Source organism: Chiloscyllium plagiosum, unplaced genomic scaffold (assembly GCF_037043375.1).
Source record: "Chiloscyllium plagiosum isolate Xiang-an unplaced genomic scaffold, Cpla_swu_hap1 HiC_scaffold_5, whole genome shotgun sequence".
NCBI lineage: Eukaryota > Metazoa > Chordata > Chondrichthyes > Orectolobiformes > Hemiscylliidae > Chiloscyllium > Chiloscyllium plagiosum.
The window spans coordinates 81,528,156-81,551,955 of record NW_028270143.1 but is presented as its reverse complement, the minus strand read 5'-3'; the positions used below and the strand labels follow the sequence as shown (position 1 = coordinate 81,551,955).

The 23,800-nt window shown below is 39.8% G+C and overlaps 1 protein-coding gene across 1 annotated transcript; it reads right to left on the bottom strand.

Moving 5' to 3' along the window:
- Positions 1-1,446: 1,446 nt before the first annotated feature.
- LOC122550301 (transmembrane protein 236-like) lies at positions 1,447-18,594 on the bottom strand. The gene is made up of 4 exons (XM_043691039.2): positions 18,299-18,594; positions 16,763-16,835; positions 12,782-12,908; positions 1,447-3,272 (listed from the first exon to the last, which is right to left on the bottom strand). Exons 1-4 carry the CDS (start codon positions 18,550-18,552, stop codon positions 2,656-2,658), a joined length of 1,071 nt encoding a protein of 356 aa, XP_043546974.1. The 5' UTR covers positions 18,553-18,594; the 3' UTR covers positions 1,447-2,655.
- Between the last annotated feature and the right edge of the window lie 5,206 nt (positions 18,595-23,800).

The window sequence follows — 23,800 nt, the reverse complement described above, 5'->3', positions numbered from 1 at the left end:
CCTTTGTGTGGAGCCACAGAAAATGGGGAAGATACTAAATGAGTATTTTGCATCAGTATTTACTGTGGAAAAGGACATGGAAGATATAGACTGTAGGGAAATAGATGGAGACATCTTGCCAAATGTCCAGATTACAGAGGAGGAAGTGTTGGATGTCTTTAAACGGTCAAAGGTGGATAAATCCCCAGGACCTGATCGGGTGTACCCTAGAACTCTGTGAGAAGCTCGAGAAGTGATTGCTGGGCCTCTTGCTGAGATATTTGTATCATCGATAGTCACAGGTGAGGTGCCAGAAGACTGGAGGTTGGCTAATGTGGTACCACTGTTTAAGAAGGGTGGTAAGGACAAGCCAGGGAACTATAGACCAGTGAGCCTGACGTCAGTAATGGGCAAGTTATTGGAGGGAATCCTGAGGGACAAGATGTACATGTATTTGGAAAGGCAAGGACTGATTAGGGATAGTCAACATGGCTTTGTGCATGGGAAATCATGTCTCACAAACTTGATTGAGTTTTTTGAGGAAATAACCAAGGGGGTTGATGAGGGCAGAGCGGTAGATGTGATCTATGTGGACTGATTAGCAATGTTAGATCTCATGGAATACAGGGAGAACTAGCCATTGGATACAGAACTGGCTCAAAGGTAGAAGACAGAGGGTGGTGGTGGAGGGTTGTTTTTCAGACTGGAGGCCGGTGACCAGTGGAGTGCCACAAGGATCAGTGCTGGGACCTCTACATTTTGATTACACAAGATGATAGTGACTTCTCATAACATATCATTCCAGAAGGTGTTTTATTGGTCTTTGTGGAAGGATGAATTCAGGGAAGAGTTTGAATGAGAGGCTGTGAATTTCAAAATCAATCTACGGAGCTCTGGAGAGTCAGTGGAAGATAATAATTGCTGGTAGACAGTGAAGTGTTAATAACACACAATTTATCTGACAGTTAACTCCTATATAGATCAAGGAAGTTCCTTGGTTGGTTTTTGTATTATGCTAATTTTTGTTAACTGAAGATCATGATTGATAATGAGCAAGTGAGGGTTGAGGGAGCTGATCTATTTTAATGATGGAGCTAGCTTGAGGAGCTGAATGGCTTATTCTTTGTGTGTTGTATGATCATCGCTTAACTGATATAGGAGGACATGTGATCTTGGAGTAAAGAGAGGCAACAACAGCCATGACTCCCACTCACGTTTGCTACTGAAGTGTTTCTCAAGTAAAATGGTGCATTGATAGTATAAAATGAGCTAGATTGACCATAAAATATTCCTTTCAATTTTTGCCATTTGATCCACCAGCAAGTGGATAGTACTTTTAGAAGGTGACATTGTTTAGAGTGAGGACCCACAACTGGAAGAGCAAAAGGCTGGTGTAAACTGGTTCAGAAAAGCATATTGATGAACTGTATGCAGTTCGAAAAACAAAATGGAAGACAGGTGTAATGTTTTGGAAATTTGTTTTTATTTCCACTTTTTTGGAGTATGTACAATTTGTCCAGATGAATAATATCATTGTAGATCTTAAGCATACAAAATACATAAAATAAACAAGTATTTAATAGGATATGATCCATGATGAACTGTGATATGAATAATCACTCACTTACAAATGGAAATACCAATTCCTCTGGGACAAAGATGACCAGGCCCATCAGCTAAGGGGTTTAGTCAGGTTCTGGTGGTTCAGTACATGACTGGTCAGTCAGAGTTTTACCCCGGAAGGTTCTGTTGCAAATAAAATAGTAAACAATGGACTGCAGAGGTTTGGATGAGTTATTGGCTCAGGATTTTCTGTGCTTGAATATCCTCTCTGTTTCTGACATGAGCTTTGTTGCAATGAAGGCTGCACCATTGTTTGCATGGTTATAAGATCTATAATGATCCTGGGAGCTTCTTGCAACACACAAAGTCAACAGTAAAACTCCTCAGTATACCCTTGAGAATATTCCTGTGGCACTTTATTTAACCAACAGAAAGCACATTTCATCCTCAAGCTCTCCATTGAAGATCCACACTAGTAAGCAAGCATTAGGCATTCTGGTCATGTGACCAGCACAATCCAATTGTGACTGCCCTAACATGATGGGACTGCCAGATCAACAGAGCAGCGCAGGATCTGGTACATCCTCGCTTTCTATGGCAAAGAAACTGGGCCAAGGTTTTCACTAGAACTACAACAGCTTTTCAAAAGGTAATCCCTGTCACAACTAATTGTTTCTTTGAGCGGGAAGAGCTACCTATCTATCTCAAGTGAGCTATTATCCTATTGCTTCATTCTTCAAACATTACCTTTACAGGTCATGTTTCTCAGCAATATTATATGTGGACTCATATTGTAGAAGATAGCAAAAAGCAACTGAATTCAATCAATGACAATTACAGAAAATACTTACGATCATGAAAAAAAATTAAACCGAACACAATAATATCTCACTTCAATTTTCCTTTTGGCTTTGGGGAGACACTGGTGTGTTCAGCTCCTTCTCACAACTGGAGAGTGAGAATTCATGAATTGAACAAATGCTGCACTACTTAATGTCACCACACATTCCAAACCACAAAGCAACCGAATAAAATCATTTTGTTTTAGAACTGTATGAATACAACAGTACAATAAATATAAAATCATAGAATTAAACAATTGTGTTGCAATTTTTAAAATCGTTGTGTATGCCTGAAGCACTTAGCTTTTGACACATAGTTGAAATAAATAAACGTAGCGACAACAATAATATTTTTTAATGGGTATAAGACTGGAGTTACAAAACCCATGACTCCAATTAAACTAATGCGAATAAGAAAGAATGGGAAATCCTGCAATGCAATTGTCAACAAAGGTAAAAGTGGATTTGCTGAATGTAAAATAATTCTTAGTAGTGAAAAAAAGCTGAATATGTATATAGGGTAAACCCATCCTGTTATGATCACAGCTTGAAGGCCTGCTACTCTCACAAGCTCTACGGTATCCAACCAATTAACAATACTCATTACAAATATTTCAGCTCTGTAATCATTCACTGCTAAAACTTTAAGAGATTTTGGAATGTTGTGTTCAAACATGTTGTGTTCAGCAATTTCTGAAAACACACTTGACTGAAACACACTATGAGATTTATTTTGTGCCGCAGATGAAGCAAACTCATTTTCTGTCACTCTTGTAGGTGCCTGGTTTTCTTCATGTGCTCTTTTCTGCTGCGTCGAAACAGTTGAGATTTGTTCCATCTTTGTGAGCACAGTTCCAGTGGAAGCAACAACATCATCTCTACAATTACCTTGGGAGCACAATAAACACATGTAACTATGAAATGAACTGCAATAAAACAAATAGGCTTTAACAACTGTACAGTATAATTTCAACTTGATGCATCTGAGACCATCACCATTTGTAATGCGATGAAATGCAAGTGAAAAATAATATTCATTTTTCTCTTTTTAATGTTCTGGGGCCCCGACTTGAATTCCACTGTGTCAAATGGTATAATTTGAATTCAATAAAGACTTGGAATTAAAATCTAATGATGTCCATGAAACCATTGTCGATTGTCTTAAACCCCATCTTGTACACCAGTATACTTTAGGGAGGGAAAACCACCATCCTTACCTGATCTGGCCTACATGTGACTCCAGACCAACAACAATGTGCTTGACTGTCACCTGTCCTCTTAAGAAGCCTGGCAAGCCATTCAGTTGTCTCAACTGAAAAAAAAGTCTCAAAAAAAGGAACAAAACTGGGCAGGTCACTTGCATCAACTAAGGCACTGGAAATGACAATTGCAAAGTCTTTCTTACTAACATCTGGGAACATGTGTCAAAATAAGAGCTATCTTACAGACTAGTCAAGCAACAGCCTGGCCTTAGTCATACTCATGGATTCATACTTTACAATGACCCAGACCCCACCATCACCATCCATGGATGTGGCCTGTCCCACCAGCAGGTCAGATCCAGCAAAAACTGCAGCACAGCTGTGTACAGTCTGGAGAGAGCTGCCCCAGCAGTTCTGAACCTTGACTCTGGACTCCATGAAGTCCCACAGCATAAGGTCAAACATAAGCAAAGTAATCTCCTGGTGATTGTCACATACCGTCCCCCTCAGCTGATGAATTGGAAATACTCAAGATTAATAAACACTTGGAGGAAGCACAGAAGGTGTCAATGATACAGAAGGGATTCTGGGTGGGTGAATTCAAAGTCTACCAAGAGTGGCTTGGCAGCAGCACTACTGACCAAGCTGGACCAATCTGAAAGGACATTGCTGCTAGACTTCAGGCAGATCTAACAGCTCAAAACCGGGCATCAATGAGACGCTGTGGGCCGTGAGCAGCAGAAGAATTGTACCCTAACACAGTCTGCAACCTCAGGGCCCAGCACATCCCCTACTCTACCATTGCCATCAAGCCAATGGATCAACCCTGGTTCAATGAAGACTGCATGAGGGCATACCTGAGAAACAACAGAAATACCTAAAAAATGTCTACAAAACAAATTTAGACCATAAGGCATAAGACATAGGCATGGAAGTAAGGCCATTCGGCCCATCGAGTCCACTCCGCCATTCAATCATGGCTGATGGGCATTTCAACTCCACTTACCCGCATTCTCCCCATAGCCCTTAATTCCTTGTGACATCAAGAATTTATCAATCTCTGCCTTGAAGACATTTAGCATCCTGGCCTCCACTGCACTCTGCGGCAATGAATTCCACAGGCCCACCACTCTCTGGCTGAAGAAATGTCTCCGCATTTCTGTTCTGAATTTACCTCCTCTAATTCTAAGGCTGTGTCCACGGGTCCTGGTCTCCTCGCCTAACGGAAACAATTTCCTAGCGTCCACCCTCTCCAAACCATGTATTATCTTGTAAGTTTCTATTAGATCTCCCCTTAATCTTCTAAACTCCAATGAATACAATCCCAGGATCCTCAGCCGTTCCTCGTATGTTAGATCTACCATTCCAGGGATCATCCGTGTGAATCTCCGCTGGACACGCTCCAGTACCAGTATGTCCTTCCTGAGGTGTGGGGACCAAAACTGGACACAGTACTCCAAATGGGGCCTAACCAGAGCTTTATAATGTCTCAGTAGCACAACGGTGCTTTTATATTCCACCCCTCTCGAGATAAATGACAACATTGCATTCGATTTCTTAGTCACGGACTCAACCTGCATGTTTAACTGTAGAGAATCCTCGACGAGCACTCCCAGATCCCTTTGTACTTTGGCTTTATGAATTTTCTCACCGTTTAGAAAGTAGTCCATGCTTGTATTCTTTTTTCTGAAGTGCAAGAGCTCGCATTTGCTCACATTGAATTCCATCAGCCATTTCCTGGACCACTCTCCCAAACTGTCTAGATCCTTCTGCAGCCTCCCCACTTTCTCAGTACTACCTGCCTGTCTACCTAACTTTGTATCATCGGCAAACTTCGCTAGAATGCCCCCAGTCCCTTCATCCAGATCATTAATATATAACGTGAGCAGCTGCGGCCCCAACACTGAATCCTGCGGGACACCGCTTGTCACCGGCTGCCATTCTGAAAAAGAACCTTTTATCCCAACTCTCTGCCTTCTGTCAGACAGCCAATCCTCAATCCATACCAGTAGCTCACCTCAAATACCATGGGCCCTCACCTTGCTCAGCAGCCTCCCGTGTGGTGCCTTATCAAAGGCCTTTTGGAAGTCTAGATAGACCACATCCACTGGGTTTCCCTGGTCTAACCTACTTGTCACCTCTTCAAAGAATTCCAACAGGTTTGTCAGGCACGACCTCCCCTTACTAAATCCATGTTGACATGTTCTAATTTCGACCCTGCTCTCCCAAGAATTTAGAAACTTCATCCTTAATGTTGGATTCTAGAATTTTACCAACAAAATTTTGTATGTCAAAAAGCAGAACAGCATAAAAGCAAGTGATAGAGCAAAGTGATTCCACAACTAATAGATAAGATCTAAACTCTGTGCAATCCAAACACATTTAGTCATCAATGATGATAGACAGACCAACTCACTGCATAAATATTCCCGCAATGATAGGAAAGCCCATCACGTCGGTGAAAAAAATAAGGCTGAAGCATTTTCAGTAATCATCAGCTAGAAGTACCAAGTGGATAATCCATCTCAGCATCCTTCAGAGGTCCCAAACATCAGAGATGTCAGTCTTCAGTCAATTCAATTCACTCCGCCTGATGTCAAGGAATGGCTGAAGTTGCTGGATACAGTGAACGCTAACAACATTCCAGCAATAGTAATGAAGACGTATACTCCATAATTTGCCACACCCCTGGTCAAACTGTTTCATTACAGCTACAACTGTGGCTTCCACCTCACCATTTGGAGAATTGTGAGGTATATCCTATACAAAAGGCAGGAGAGATCCTACCCAGCCAAGTACCACCCCATCAGTCTGTTGTCAATCATCAGCAAAGTGATGGAAGGTGTCATCAACAGTGCTATAAAGTAGCATTTGCCTAGCAATTGCCGCTCACTGACACTTAGGAGTTCTAAGCTGAAAATGTGTTGCTGGAACAGCGCAGCGGGTCAGGCAGCATCCAGGGAACAGGAGAATCGACATTTCGGGCATAAGCCCTTTTTCAGGCCCGAAACGTCAATTATCCTGTTCCCTGGATGCTGCCTGACCTGCTGCGCTGTTCCAGCAACACATTTTCAGCTCTGATCTCCAGCATCTGCAGACCTCACTTTCTCCACTTAGGAGTTCTAACCAGGGCCACTCAGTTCAGGAGTTCACATAAACATGGAAGATGGTAGCAAATAGGCATTCAACCCTTCAAACATCCTCTGCTATTCAATATGATCATGGTTGATCATCCAGCTCAATACCCTCATCCTGCCCTCCCCCATACCCCTTGATCCCTTTAGCCACCAGAGCAATGTCTACCTCCTTCTTGAAAACACCATGTTTTGGCCTGAACCATTTTCTCTGTGAATTCCACAGGCTCACCACTCTCTAGATGAAGAAATTTCTCTTCAACTCACTCCTAAAAGGTTTGCCCCCATCTTTAAAATTTGACCCCTGGTTTTGGACTCCCTCACCATCAGGAACACCCTTCCTGCATCTAATCTGTCTACACCTGTTAGAATTACATAGGTTTCTATGAGATCCCACCTAAACTCCAGTGAATTCAATCCTAACCAACTCAATCTCCCCTCATACTCCTGTCCTGTCATCCCAGGAAACAATTCAGTAAAAGTTTTCCTGCATTTTCTCTATAACAAGAACATCCTTCCTCAGATAAGGAGGTGAAAACTGCACACAATATTCTGGTGGGGCCTCACCAATGCCCTGTATAATTGTAGCAAGATATCCTTGGTCCTATACTTGAAACCTCTTGTTTTGACCTTACTAAAGCATCGAACATGGACAAGTGAGCTGGACTCCAGAGATGAGGTGAGAGCAACTTCCTTGACATCAAGGCCACATTTGACCAAGTACGGCATCAAGAACTCCTAACAAAAGTAGTGTCAATGGGAATCAGAGGGAAACTTCTCTGGTGTTGTTTGGCACAAAGGAAGGTGATTATGATTGTTGTAGATCTGTAATTTCAGCTCCATATATTTCTGTGGGAGTTCCTCAAGTAAGTGTCCTTCCAAACACATGAACACTACCACCTAGCAACAGTGGCGTTGACAACCAGCACCTGCGATTTCCCCTTCAAACCACATACACTCCTGTCTTGACTAACTATACTGCTGTTCCAACTTTCCTGTTGGGCCAAAATTCTGAAACTTCCTTCCAAACAGTACTGGGGGTGTACTTGCTCCAAGGCCTGGAACAGTTCAGGAAGGCAGTTCACCACTACATTCTCAAGAGCAACCAGAATCAGCCATCAAATGCATTGCCCACATCCCATGAACCAATTTTTAAAAATCCTCATCACTGATTGCGGCAGTTAATAAATGATTTGGATATTAGCAGGGTCTTATTAATAGTCTAGAATATGGAAAACAATGCTCTGTCTGTTCAGAAGTTAGAAAAGTAGCTGGTTGCCATATGAGCCATGTACCCAAACCATGCAAGCTCTGAACATCTAATCAGTGTTATAGCAAGAAAGTCAGCACTGCAAACACAATGAAAATTGTTATCACTATTGAATTATCTAAGGGAGTCGCATGAGCTTCTACAATTAAATACCTTGAAATTCTAGCAAAAATTATATCCTTTCTGTAACCTCCCTCTCAAATTACCATGGGAATTCTATTCCAAACACAGGACATCCACAGGCCATCCACTCTAGAATCTATTAATCATATGATCTTCATATAATGTAGAGGATCTTGCAATATATGTGACATTTTATCATATTACTGTGCATCAATGAAATAACTTGCTTGAAAAATAAATCCTTGCTGATTTGATTGATTGACAATAGAGCTCTGAGGTAGATGCACTTGGTGTCCGACTACACGAATCATGAAATATTAGTACACAAGTACAGAAAGTAATTTTGAAGGAAAATGAAATATTGGTATTTGTTGCAAAGTGAATGGAATATAAAAGTCAGAATGTTTTGTTACAGTTTTATAGGGCATTGGTGAGTGGCTGGATTGGATTTATTCTGTATTTTATAGACTGGACAGTCATGCCCCTGCCAGTGCTGCACTGGAACGGCTGAAGTATGGGTTCAGCGGTACAGAGAAAATGTCTGTTGGGGTCTGCAGTCTTTCCCAGTGCACTCAGCTGTTTCATGTTATGGGGAGTGAATTGAAACAGTTGATGGCAATCATTTGCTGAAATGGATTATTCTGTCAGTACTTCTGGCTGAAGATAGCTACAAAGGTTTCAACCATTCGTTTTGCACTGACTGAGCACTATCATCCACAGGTTAGAGTTATTTGTGGACCATCCGCTTCCTGTTAGTTGTTAATTTTTTTTTTATTTATTACAATTCATGATTGGATATCGCAGCACTGCAGATTTTCAATTGGATCATTTGGTTGTGGGATTACTTAGCACTGTCCACCATGTGCTGTTTCCACTGTTTAACATGCATGCATAATGGTGTAGCTTAATCAGGTCAGCACTTCATTTTCAGGTAAACCTAGTGGTGGTTCTGGTATGTTCTCTTAAACATCTCACTGAACCAGGATCCACTCCCCTGGCATGCTGATAATGGCACATAGAATCCCCAGATGTGGAAACAGGCCCTTTGGCTCAACAAGTCCACACCGACCCTCTGAAGAGTATTCCATCCAAACCCATTCCCTACCCTGTTATTCCACATTTACCCCTGACTAATGTACCTAACCTACACATCCCTGAACACTATGGGCAATTTAGCTTGGCTAATTCACCTAACCTGCACATCTTTGGATTGTGGGAGGAAATAGAGCACCCAGAGGAAACCCATGCAGACATGGGGAGAATGTGAAAACTCCACACAGGCTGGAATCGAACCTGGGTCCCTGGCGCTGTGTGGCAGCAGTGCTAACCACTGAGCCACTGTGCGGGGATATGTCAGACAATGGGGTCACAAAATGTGGTTGAATACAATTCTGAAGCTGCTGATGACATACAGGCTTTCATAGATGCCCAATTGTAAACTCCAAGATCTGATCTGTTTCTACACCATTTAGCCCTGTGATAAAGTGATACAAGATGACAGAGGGCATCCTCAGTATAAAGATGGAACTTCATCTCCACAATGACAGAGAAGTAGTCACATGTTACAACACTGTCATGAACATGCATGTATGACAGTAAGGCCAGGGTTAAGTAGCTATTTCCTTGTGTTTATCCTCTCAGCCTTTTCTCCAGATAATATGACAATGTGCTGTTAAGGTACCACTGAGATACCTTTTGACAGTGAAGTCCTCATCAGAGTACATTTTGCACCCGAGCCATTCTCAGTGCATTTTCCAAGTGTTTTGTAATGTAGAAGCAAATTTTTCACTTAAAGTTGATAGCAGGATGATTCCTTTCCTAGATTTGACCTAATGTTATGAGATTTCATTAGATTCAGAATAAATGTTGAGTACTTCCAGGGTTACTCCCTCCCTAATATGCCAATTTGTCACACAATCTTGTCACACAAAGGAATCTGGGATATTGGCCCCACGATATATTTCTGAGAGTATGAGTATTTGGCTGTGGCTTGATTAGTGTTGGACAGTTCGCCAAATCCGGGCATGTCACCAGATACTAGTGAGGAGAGTTTATCAATATCAATACTATCCCTTTCTCACATTCATTTTGGTATGCAGCAAAGAATCGATCAAATGACTATAGGTCTGGAGTCACAGATGGGCCAGAACAGAAAAGGATGGAAGGTTTCCTTCCTTAAACAACATTGATGAACCAGATGAGTTTTAAGATGATCAAATATTTGGGCACCTTTTTTCAAATTCCAGATTTATTTCATTGATTGAATTTAAATTTTACAGCTACCACAATGGGAATTGAACCCCTGGGCAGAATTTTGTTTTTTAGGAGTTAACAGGTGGAAGTAAGCTTGAAAGCAGGATGAACCTCAGCAAAGATCCTTAGACAGCACTTTCCAAACCCACGACCACTTCCATCTAGAAGGACAAGGGCAGCAGGGTCTTGGGAACATCACCCTGTAAGTGCCCTCCAAGCCACTCACTATCCTGACTTGGAAATGTATCACCATTCCATAACATTTGTGGGGTCAAACTCCTGTAATTCCCTCCTTAAGGACATTGTGGGTCAACTTACAGTGGTTCAAGAAGGCATCTCATCACTACCTTCTCAGGGGCAACTCGGGACAGGCAATAAATGTTGGTCCAGCCAGCAATGTCAAAGTCCAAGAAATGAATTAAAAGTAAATTATTCTGTTAAACATATTGTTTTCCTTTGGTCGACAAACGTAGTATTTCACATCAATCCTGATTGGAAACCATGTTCCAATTCTTTTAATATTTACTAGCAGTTCACCATATTCGTCCTTATCAGTATGGCCACTCGTCAGCTATGCTTAATTCTTAATACTGTAAATGTGTAACATCAACAAGCCAAACTGTACGTGACTGAGATATTTCATGAGATGATCCTGATTTTGGCTCCCAAGCTTTTGCCTATGAACATCATTCCAATGGACTGGGACTATCCATAAGTTAAAGACTATCCATAACTTTGCTAATGAATGCAAAACAGGTTCCAACAATAAAGGTAGCAAACCTGACACTCCTGAAAGGTTCTGAGCAAAACCTCATATTGACAGCAAACTAAATTTTGACTCCTGCCCAATTAAGTTTCCCTATCTGGCCTTTGAAAAGACCTGGGTGGGTCCAGAAAATCCTGCCCAATACCTCAAAAGCATTCTCAGGATCATTAGTTCAGTAACACTATGCTATCGTCATGGCTTACAAATTTTAAGCAGCCAGCTAGGAAAGAGATTGGCCATTATGAATCCAAAGGGAAATCCTCATGTAGAGGCAAAAGATATGACAGAAGTCTTAAAAATAAGTATTCTGTATCTGTCTTCACCAAGAAAAGGGGTCTTGTGAACATTACAGTAAACAGGAGTGGCAAGTAATAGATAGGATAGCAAAAGAGGTGTACTCAAAAGATTCGCATTACTTAACGTTGATGAGTCACATCATCCAGGTAGAGTGTATACAGAAGCAAAGGCCATAATAACAGGCATTGGACATAATTCTTCAATCCTTATTGGATAAATGAGTAATGCTGAAGAACTGGAAGGTCACTAATGTTTTAAGTTTGTTAAATTGTTAGGGCGGTTAGGGATGGACAATAAACATTGGCTTAACTTGCAATGCCACATTCTCTTGAAGGAATAACAGAAACTTGGTTACTGAAGTGTAATATGTTGTACATATGAAATTTTGAACAGTATTTGACAAAGTGCCACATCAGAATCTCAATAAGATGGAAGACAGTGGAATCAAGAAGCAAGTACGGTCATAAAATTTGTTCACTGGCAAGATGCAAACGATTATGCTGGGTTAATGTTTACCATATTCTAATTGGCTTGCAGTGTTGTTCCCTAAGGATGGGTTATACTTTTCGACTTGTATAAACAACTCAGAGTCAGGTGCAATAATATGAAGTTTGCAAATGATGCAAAACATGGGAAGTAATAGATATTGATATGGACAGTCATAAGCTTTAAGATGGTGAAATGTGCAGAAAATGGAGTTCACTGTGACAAATGATGCCCTTTGGGCAGATAAAGATGTTATGACACTTTACTCTGAATGGTACTGTTTTGAAAAATAAAAATGGGTTGAGGGATTTTGGTGTTTATATCCACAAATCCTTAAAAGGTGACATACAGAGTAGCTAAGTTGATCAAATTCTTATAGTTACTTGGGGTTAGATCAGCCTTTAAAAGTTACTGGTTAGCATCACTGTGATATTGTGGACAGTCCCAAATTTCATGAAAAATATAAAATCTTAAAATCTTCATGGGAGGCCTTTAGGATTTTACCAGGAATGATGGATTTAAAAGTTATCAGGGGAGGTTGGGAATAGGTTAAATTTTTCTTTGGAACAGAAAAGGTGAAGAGGTGTTCCAGATGATAATATTTTCATTCTATCTACTGTGCAAAAACACATTTTCTCCAAAAGTAATAGATTCAAAATCATTGTTAAAGGATCCAGAAGGTCATAAGGAAAAACATTTCACTCCGAAAGTTGTTGGAAACTGGAACGGTCCATCTGAATGAAATTCTCTTTCACAGGTTTTATGGCCAACAATTGTACCAAGTAAGATAATTCATTGGTATTAGAAAGACATGGGCTGTTTTTGTAACCAAAGCTAATCAGGCAAATGACCTGACAGTTGCTTACCATCAATGTTTCCAGTCAGCTGCCACTTACGCAGGTTTTCAATGATATTCACAATAATCAAGCACATTAAGACCAGGGACACAGGAAGATCCGAAAATGTTTTGATGTTGGTTAAGCCGGACTGTACCTTTTGAAGAAAGAAATGTAAATCAGCAGAAAGCGTTGAAGCAATTGCCAAGCCATGTGCCTGTAAGACATTTCTTCAATAAATGATGATGTAATCTGTCTGAAATTCTTGATTTAATTGTAATGTTGTCTATAATGTATGGCAGAATATTGTGTAAAATTTACTGCTTTTCTAAAAAGAACAAGCTTTAAAGTTTAATCTCCCTTATGTAAAATTACTAATACCTGCCCACAAATAGATCTTGAAAGTTTTCTTCTGAAGCCGTCTAATATCTCACCAAATTTGTGTTGCACAGTTAAGTATGATCGTGTCATCATCAGGTTATATCCAGGAATAATACCCTTCTTAACTTCACTCTCTGTTCCCACTCCCTAATTTTAATAGCTTTATCGATCAAGATGAGATTAGACCATATCGGAGATGAAACCGACAATATTTTGTCTCTTTGGCTCAACACAAACAAATGTAATAGCAAATATAGCCATGACAATATTGCATACCGTATTATAAATTAGTAACTTCAATGTCCCTTAGTCTTCCTCAAAGTGGTGAAACGCAAGTTTATTTTATCGAGCAGATATATCCTTCAGGAACTGGATATAACACTCCATTTGAGGCCAGACCATTGTTTTTAACATATTAATCTTAACTTCTTTGTTTTTGTATTTTATTCCATTTATTAGAAAACTCAAGATCCCAAATGCTTTTGTAACTTATATTGCTACCATCTATACTTTGGGCAGGTACCACTGATCTGGTGTTCGAATTGTAACTTTTATTTCTATAACTTCTCCTTTATTCTCACCATCAAGATGTATGATGTCACACTTCTCTCCAGTAAATTTCACCTGCCAAATGTCTGTTCTTCCCTCAGTTTGTCTATGTCCTTTAGAAATAGTCACTATTCTGCTCAAGTTCCTGAGTTGTGAGCCATCCACAAGTTCTGAAATTGTTGTGTGCACATATATAGGTCATTGATAAAAGTAGAAGCAATAACATCAACTCCTGGGAAAGTCTACAACATCCCATCCTCCAATGCAAAAGTAAATGTTCACTAGTACTCAATGTTCTCTGTCACATAATTTAAAATTCATAAATTCATTCATTCAGACTACTGCGACCACTAGGACTTATAACAGCACACAAACCAACAGCCACACTCAGACTCACCAGAACGAAGGACCCGATACCCAACATGAGCAAAACTAATGTAGTGTACAAACTCCCATGCAAGGACTGCACAAAACACTATATAGGACAAACAGGAAGACAGCTAACGATCCGCATCCACGAACATCAACTAGCCACGAAACAACACGACCAGCTATCCCTAGTAGCCACACACGTAGACGACAAGCAACATGAATTTGACTGGGACAACACTACAATTATAGGGCAAGCGAAACAAAGAACAGCCAGGGAATTCCTAGAAGCATGGCACTCATCCACAAACTCCATCAACAAACACATCGACCTGGACCCAATATACCAGCCACTACAGCGGACAGCTGAAACTGACAACCGGCAGGGACAGGCCACTATAAATGCCGGAGGAAACACCACAGAAGCGCTTCACAGGAGGCTCCCAAGCACTGAGGATGTCACCTAGACAGGGGACGAAACGTTTGCACAAAAACTTCCAGCTCGGCGAACAGAACCACAACAACGAGCACCCGAGCTACAAATCTTCTCACAAACTTTGAATAAATTCATATTATAATTTCATATCACCTGCTACTGTATGTTTAATTTTAACTCTGTTGATATTCTGTAACGTGACATTTGATCAAATGCCCTTTGAATGTCCATATTCACCACATAACCAGGTTACTTTCATCAATTTTCACTATTACCGTATCTGAATCACCTGCAAGGTTAAAACAGACATCAGAGGAAGAAAAAGTCAGCATGCCAGGTTGCATCTGTGCAAAGAAATATTTGTTAATTTTTCAGGTCAGTAACCCTACATCTAATTCTATGGACCTAAATTGTTAACTCTGTTTCTTTCTCTACTGATGCCATCAGATCTACTGAAGATTTACAGTCTAGCATTGTGTGTTTTTATTTCAGATTTCCAGCATCTATAGTATTTTGCTTTTGTTAGCAGTTAAGTGTGAGTTGTTCTTAACAAATTAGCATTTGCATTTTTAATCCACAGTTACCCAGGAGTGTGTTTATTTTATACTGAATTATTGTTTCTGAAAAGCTTTCCCACTGAGGTAAGATTGATGTGCCGGTTGTTCCTGATCCTAAGCTTACTTTTTTGAACAAACCTGTAACATTTGCAATTCTCAAGTCCTCTTGCAGACCCATATCGAAAGAGGATTAAAAGATTAAGGCCAATACCTAAACAAATTTCACCCTTATTTCCCTAAGTATCTTTAAACGCATCACATCTGGACCTGGTGACTTATTAATTTTAAGTACAACTTGCCTTTCTAATACCTCTACTTTATCAATTTTAGGCCCATTCATGTCTTGACTACCCCCTCTTCCATTACTATTTGGGCAAAGTATTCATTTAGTACAACAGCCATATCCACGCTTCCATACATAAATCCACTTTAAGATCCCTAATAAGCTCCATTCATCCTTTAATAGCATTTTACTTTTTAAATGTGTAAAGATAACTTCTGAATCCCCTTTCATGTTAGCTGCCAGTCTTTTCTTATTATGTTTTATGCTTTTTTTTATTACTTCCCCTCTGAACCTTTTTACATTTAATCTGGTTCTCATAGATTCCACCAGACATCCACTGTGTACACCTTTTTTTCTACTTCTTCATATTCCCTACCACTTTTTTCATCTAATCCCAGCATCTGTTGACTGCATCTGAACTATCTCCTCCAGAGGCAGCCCATTATTTTGCTGCAGTTTTATTACCAATCTCTGGTTTCAATCTATCTAGCCCAGTTATCACAACATTTTGAAGTTTGCCCTCTCCTAATTAATTATTTTTTACTCTAGATTATTCTTGTTGTATTTCATGGCCTTAAGATACCCAAATCTTAAGAATCTATGATCATTGTCCCCAAAACATTCTTCTACTGACACTTGATTCCCCAGAACCAGATCCATAAATGCCTCCTGCCCTATTAGACTGGAAAGATACTGCTGTAAAAAATTATCTTGAATACACTCTCTCTCTTTGCCCCACCCTGACTGTTGTTATATTCACCTATAGCATTACAACTTCCTCTTCCATTCTTCTCTTCCCTATTGTACCTAGGAATATTTAGTGCTTGGCCCTGCCTTTGATGAATCTCCATTGTTGCTGCAACGTTGTGATTTCCATCTGATGATCTGCATCTACAGTTTACAATGTTATTTACCACAATTACACATCAATGTCAAACAAATTTAATTTGCAATTATCCCATTCTCTTTTACTGCTACTTTGACCCCTTTTAAGAACTTGCCTTTTTTACTAGTTTAATTCTACTTTGTTGTCCTAAATCTCTGTACCTCTTGGTTTCACAGTTTCCTGTTTCCACACCCCGGCAAATTAATTCTATTGGGAGCAGTTTAAACTATCATACCACCCCACTGTGTTCTCTTGGTACAATTTATCTGGCCTAGCCAGGTTGCACGTCTTCCAGGACTGAATCGAATGTCTCAGGAAACCCGAGTCCTCTAGAGAACCATTCCTCCAACCATGAATTCAGTTGTTTTCCTATTTCACTGAAAGGTTCTGAAGAAATTGGACTTGAAACACTAACTCTGTTTTCTGTCCACAGACGCTGCCTGGCTTGCTGTGTTTCTCCAGCAATTTATGTGTTTGCTATGTATTTTTTGAAAGCGGTTGAATTCTAGGTAACAGCACAATATAATGAAAACAATTTAGCATCCATTACCTGAGAGCCAGCAATTATAAACCCAAAGCAAGGTAACGTGGTGAAAATCAAATGCATAAGCAAAGCTGGTTGCCTGAAATGCAAATATAAAATCCTCTGAAAAATATTATTGTTTCCAGTATATTGCAAAGAGTTGTTACTGTGTGATAATTGCAATAAATTTTATTGACATCTTACTGTTAAAAAAAGGTAAGACTGCAATTTTAATAAATTTGAACAAACATTTCTCACAGCACAACTTTTTAAATTCATCTGCCTAAACTTTCTTAAAGCTTAATATGGAGTAAGATAAACAAAAAAAAGTGCAACATAGTATATACTTGATAACACAAATTTCAATGTACTATCTCATTATTAGATTTGAACAGGCCTTACTTACAAAATTGTTAACCTATGATTTTTAAATTTATTTCTATAAAAGGAAAAGTCTATTTTTTTAAAAGAAAGTGCAACTCCTTAATGATTTAATTACATTCTTACATAATGTTGAAGCATTCCACTGTTAAATTGCATTAATTATAGATATGTGACAACACAACTGCCAATTTTCTCACAGAAGATTAAATGATGAACCAGCTTTTCATTGAACAACTCAGACTATAACACAGACCCATAATTTAAAGTTTAGTATCGAGCTGGATAACTTAAATGGTAAAAGTGTCCATAATTAAAACAACAAAGAACATTATCTGGAAAATCTCAGCAGGTCTGGCAGCATCTGTCCGGAGAGAAAAGAGCTGATGTTTTGAGTCTAATTGACCCTTTGTCAAAGCTGTGACAAAGGATCAGTTAGACTCAAAACGTCAGCTCTTTTCTCACTGTACAGATGCTGCCAGACCTGCTGAGATTGTCCAGCATCTTCTCTTTTAATTTCAGATTCCAGCATTCGCAGTAATTTGCTTTTATAAAGAACATTGTCTTCTTAGTTAATGTCAAGATGAAACATTCTAGGATAGTGATTACGTGGTGAAGGTATACACCAAAATTTGTCTTACCTTTTGCAAAGAATAAACCTAACTAGTAACCTCAACAGCAAAACAAAATCTAAGATGGTGCAGAAAAAGAAAGTACTGAAATTAAAACTTTTAATTTCATACGAACCTATTGCTTTCACTCTGGACTCAGAACTGGGTTATTTTAATAGTGAGCAGAAAAATAAAACATTCATCCCACTAATGGGGATTTAAACCTATGTCCAGAAGTGAAAGACCATAAGGCTCTGAGGAAGGGTCATCGGACCCAAAACATTAACTTTGATTTCTCTTTGCTGCCTGACCTGCTGAGCTTTTCCACCAACTTCTGTTTTTGTTTCTAATTTACAGCATCTGCAGTTCTTTCAGTTTTTATATAAGATTCTCATCCATTTGGCTAACAAACACTTCAGAGGAAACCAAATATGTTGGTAAGATTCAGATGGTGAGTTCCCTGTGAATTTGCCTTTCATTATTATTTGTGGAATGGATAATGCAACAAATACCAAATATTTTCTAAAAATGCGTGTCATACATTTGAATACAGTGATTTCCAAACACATACCATTCTTTCACTTTGGACAGAATGCGCTTCTTGAACATCAGAAACTTCACTGGAACCCAAACAATCAAAGATACACATGCAACATAAGCCACTGAACAGGCCAATATGAGTTGATATGATTTTAAGTCCGCAGGTTTATCTTTTGCCATGACAATGGAGGCAAACCGCTCTGCAACAACAATTGTTGGAACACACAGAGCAGCAAACTGAAGGACTTCAAACACAAAAAACTTGATTTTCTTGCCTGAAATCATTTCTTTATCGTGAATTCCACTCAGCTGTAATAATTGCACACTACTTGTGCCACTTCTTCATACTCTGCCAATGGTTTAACTGCTTAAGACTATGACAACAATCGGCCAAAAATAGATTTTTATTGCCCCTTGACTTGAAGACGTAATTTTCTGCATCATAAAAAGGTTATTGAATAACTTAAATTGCCAGCTAGTCTTTGAAAGTTTCACAGTAAGATTCAAAGTTTTTAAATTATGCATCATGTAAATAATTGTTTTAAGATAAACAGTTTTTGGCACCATAGTGTTCAGGAAAATAAAATGGTAACCTGATATTAGATGTCAGAAAAGTTGATAAGTCTCCAAAGATAGAGTTCCCCATTCTCATAAATAAAAGTAAGTGGACCCAATTTACATACTTCAATGAATGATGATTTCAAGGGTGGGTCCAAAATGTGAACATATGAATTAAGAGCAGGAATGGGTCACTCAGCATTCAAAAAGGTCTGCTGGTCTGCTTACATCTCATTCCTTGCTGCTGCAGGTTTGAATTATTAATTTCATTGCTGTTTTCTTTTACCTAAAATATTTCATAACTAAAACTATACATTACTGCATATTAAATTATATCCTTATTGATTATGGATTATGATCAGAAATGTATAACTTTGAAACCAATTTTTTTGGGATTGAGTGTCAACTTGGAAAACAGTCTGTTCAAATCTTTTACTGTCACAACATAATTGGAGGTGATTTTCTGATGTGGAGGAATTGGGAAATTTAAAAATTATGGAGAATCATCAAAAACACATGAGGCCACTTAGCCCTTCATTTTTGTGCTGGCTGTCTGCTAGCTAACCCCACTCCCCTGCCATTTTCCTATAGCCCTGTACATTTTCTGTTTGGACGATTATCTTATTTCTTTGAATGTACCATACACTGAGGTGTTCTCTAGTCCTTGACCCTTCCAATGGGAGCAGGCTCTTCTTATCTACACTGTCCAGACACATTTGAAACTAAATGCCACTACTAAATATTCTCTCAACCTTCACTTCACTGATGAGTTCTACACTCTCTCCATTGCTTTCACATTCTTCTAAAAGTGTAGTATCCAGCATACAACACAATATTTCAGTTGAGTTCCAACACGTTTTAATCATTTTCACAATCCGTCCTTCAATTATTTGTGCACCTATACCTCTAGATCTGTTTCCCTGCACCCTTTTTACAAATTTATTCTTGAGAAAATACCAGCCCATGCTCTCCTGATCAAAATGTGTCACTTTCCACTGCTCTGTAGTTAAATTGCATTAGCCCATTCCACAGCTGCCAAAACCCTCTCAGTGTCACTGACTGACCTCCTCGCAGTTCAAAAATCATGTTGAAAATGCTTACAATTCTTATTCTTACTATTCTTTGGATATCTTTGTTTGAGGACCATGTATGGCTTTAAGTTTGATTTGTGTTTCTATATTGTGTGCATTTAGAAGGTGAGACATGGGGTCAAGTTTTCCCATTTTATCAGTGTTTTTTATCAATGAGATTAATGGTAAGTAGCCTATCAAGGCCCATGTTGAGTTTTCTTAAGCAGTCTTCTGCTCTTCAGCTCATTAGTTCTGTTACTGGCTTCTATAGCACCCAGCTCCTGAAATCGTGCATCAAAACAGATGGAAGTGCTCAATGCTACCACGACTTTGCAACATTTACATCGCTGCCGCCATATTTCACTCCCAGCTCAACAGCTTTTCAGACATTGCAAGCCAAGAACTGTCCTTCATACTGTAGTCCTGCACTGTTAACCTGAAGGACATAGTCCAAAAGGCAGTTAGCTCTTTGCTCTGTCAACAGAAGCCTGGAGGTGCTAGTAAATGGCCTGTCAAAAGAAGAACAGTCCTCTCGCCTGCCACCCAGCAAAGGAGGCCACTCCAAAGGAGCGACAACCAGCGCAGATCAACTGAGCAGCTTTGTTCAGTGCTGTGTCCCAGGTTAAAAGGAATGCTTAGCAGGAGAAGTAAAATGACCTTCTATGTTTCACAAGGCTGAGTACCACCATTTTCATTCAGTTACCTCACCCACAAAAGACCAGCACTCACTCTAACCCTGCCACTGTACAGGCCTCTCACCATGGCTCTTGCTCTATGATTCTCACTGCTGCATGCATCATGTCCACTCAATTCTCTTACCAACTTCATCTTCTCAAACTTCTCTTCCCCAATGTGTTTCCTCCTCCCTCACCATATTTCCTACTCCTGCATCACTATTAAAACCTCTCCCAATGACTTCCATAACACCCAATCCCTCTATTTGTCTTCTGACATGATAAAATATCTCACAACATTGCAAAAAGAATAAGCTTTCAATGAAATTTAATTTGATGTTCCAGATGACATCACACAATTCGTAAATGCATGATCAATATAAGTGCTCTTAGCAGAGCCTCGTATTCAAAAATCATATTCTGCTGCTAAAGAGAATAACGGTAACTTACTTCACCAGCTCTGCACGTGGTGCTAGCCACTTTGTGGAATTAGTGCAATTAGTGACTTTGAATCGAAGATGCCAAGGTTTCGACTTTGAAGCCTGATTGGGGAAATATAGCTCCAGTTGAGATACAGGATGATCCTACCCACCCCATTCTTCACATTCCCTTTTGTGTTCCAGTCCTTGCATCCACGGTGACCTTCTAGCACCACCATTCCCATCATCCCTCTTTATATAACATTTATTGTCCCCATTTTAGCCAGAAAACCCACTGTTATGCCCTGGTTGACCATTCACTTTGCTTATGTTGAGGCCAGAGTTATTCTCACTTGTGAAACTCCTCTCCCACAGCAGCTTCCTGTCCCCACCAGTGATCTAAGAGATCCTGTCCTGCTGTCTTGAATTGCCCCTTTCAAACTCATCCTTCCTTTTGTGACCCAGTCAAATGAATCCCAACCCCAGACTTGAGCCTCCCACTTTCTGCATGGGCCGTCCCTAATAGCATTCATTCTCAAATACTTACTGTGGGCTACCTCCCCATACTAACTTGGGAGGACAGTCCCAAATGAGCATGGCCCAAGCTCTGGATTGATGTTCCCATAACATCCCAACTAAAGTAGCCGTAAAGGCTGGACTGAATGCACTAAATCTGCAGGACTGACTGCAGCTCAATCCCTGGACTCCAGTAAGACCAAGATTCTGTGACCTGGTCAACCACATGGACTGAGATCGGACCAGCTCCTTGAGTGGGGCAGCACTCACTGACTCAGCATAGTGGAGTGTAGGGGCATCAAGAACTGGGCCGCTTTGTCTTTCAGTCATGGTGATTTGGTTAAAGCAAGATACTGTATAATGGCTACATAAACTGCTGGAATATGTCACAATTGTGACATTGACATAGCACAATGTTGTACAGCAAAATAAGACCAGAAGACATAGGAGCAGAATCAGGCCATTCAGCCCATCGAGGTGGCTCTGCTATTTGATCATGACTGATATGTTTCTCACCCCCACTCTCCTGCCTTGTCCCTGTAACCCTTGATCCCTTACCAATCAACAATCCAACTATTTCAATCTTAACTATTGTTGTGGTTCTGTTCGCCGAGCTGGGAATTTGTGTTGCAAACGTTTCATCCCCTGTCTAGGTGGCATCCTCAGTGCTTGGGAGCCTCTTGTGAAGTGCTTCTGTGATGTTTCCTCCGGCATTAATATGAATCCTACTATTATAGGATAAGCCAAACAGAGAACAGCCAGGGAATTCCTAGAGGCATGGCACTCATCCACAGATTCTATCAACAAACACATCGACCTGGACCCAATATATCGGCCACTGCAGCGGACAGCTGGAACTGACAACCGGAAGCGGCAGAGACAAACCACTATAAATGCCAGAGGAAACATCATAGAAGCGCTTCACAGGAGTCTCCCAAGCACTGAGGATGTCACCTAGACAGGGGACAAAACATCTGCAACACAAATTCCCAGCTCGGCGAACAGAATCACAACAACGAGTACCTGAGCTACAAATCTTCTCACAAACTTTGAAGTCTTAACTATACTCAATGACTTTGTCTCCTCAGCCTTCTGAAGCAATGAGTTCCACAGATTAATTACCCTCTGGTTGAAGAAATCCCTCTTCTCAGTTCTAAAGAGTCATCTCATCACCAGATGGATCACAATGATAATGTAAATATTATTACAAAGTCAATACAGTAAAAAAGGTGTCTTCATGACTGGAGGACACATTAAGAGGATTGGACGAGCACATTACAAAAATTGACTTGTTAAATGGATATTAGCAAGTTTCATTGACTACTGCAATGAAAGAAATATCAACTTTTGTAACTGTGGATATACAATGTAACAGTCATGCTGTTTGAAATGAAAAGTGCCCAAGCAAGTTTTTCAACAAATAACTAACAAGGTTATCAAAAGATGATGTACACATTGATGAGTTGGTTATTTTCAGTCAAGCCTGGGATAGAACACTTACAACGCATAAACAAACCATTTGATTGGTTACAAAGAGGAACGATTGCCTTAAATTTTTCTAACAATAAATTTACCAAAGGAAAGACTACTTCTTTGGGTCATAGTGTAGATGTGGAGAAACAAAAATAAAGGCAATCTCAGAGTTTCTGGTGCCTAACACAGAACAAGAAATTTTGTGGTACATCAGCATGAATGGAATTTATTGAAAGCTTGTTACTAATTTCAACACTGTATTTGTATTGATATTTGCATGCTGTTACTTTGAGTAAATCCACAGGCGGCTTTCTCCACTAATAGATTGCTGACCTCAAACCAAAAAGATCAACCTTATAAATATGTAATGGGCTTTAGTGCTGGTGTGATGCCAGGCATGTTGACCATACATCCCAACGACTGATGACAGTATCAAACAACCCAGTAGTTGACCATTCACAGCAGATAGTATGCAAATCATGCTCAACTAGTCGATGCTTGCAAGCCAGTGGGGACGGTCAGTATTCCCATGATAACATCATGTAAAATCAGAGTCTATCCACTTGGTCTGAGAACAAGGAATGACAGTTAATTGTTCTAATTATGATTTGGAGATGCCGGTGTTGGACTGGGGTGTACAAAGTTAAAAATCACACTACACCAGGTTATAGTCCAACAGGTTTAATTGGAAGCACACTAGCTTTCGGAGCGACGCTCCTTCATCAGGTGATTGTGGAGGGCTCGATCGTAACACAGAATTTATAGCAAAAATTTGCAGTGAGATGTAACTGAAATTATACATTGAAAAATTGATTGTCTGTTA

What these genes read in the sequence shown, in the direction of transcription:
- LOC122550301 (XM_043691039.2), bottom strand. Translation starts at nt 18,552, where the DNA reads ATGATTTCAGGCAAGAAAATCAAGTTTTTTGTGTTTGAAGTCCTTCAG. An exon ending in CTGTCCAAAGTGAAAGAATG is followed by an intron (nt 16,836 to 18,298) that starts GTATGTGTTTGG and finishes TTTGCATTTCAG; the next exon opens with GCAACCAGCTTTGCTTATGC. An exon ending in GCTGACTGGAAACATTGATG is followed by an intron (nt 3,273 to 12,781) that starts GTAAGCAACTGT and finishes TGTGCTCCCAAG; the next exon opens with GTAATTGTAGAGATGATGTT.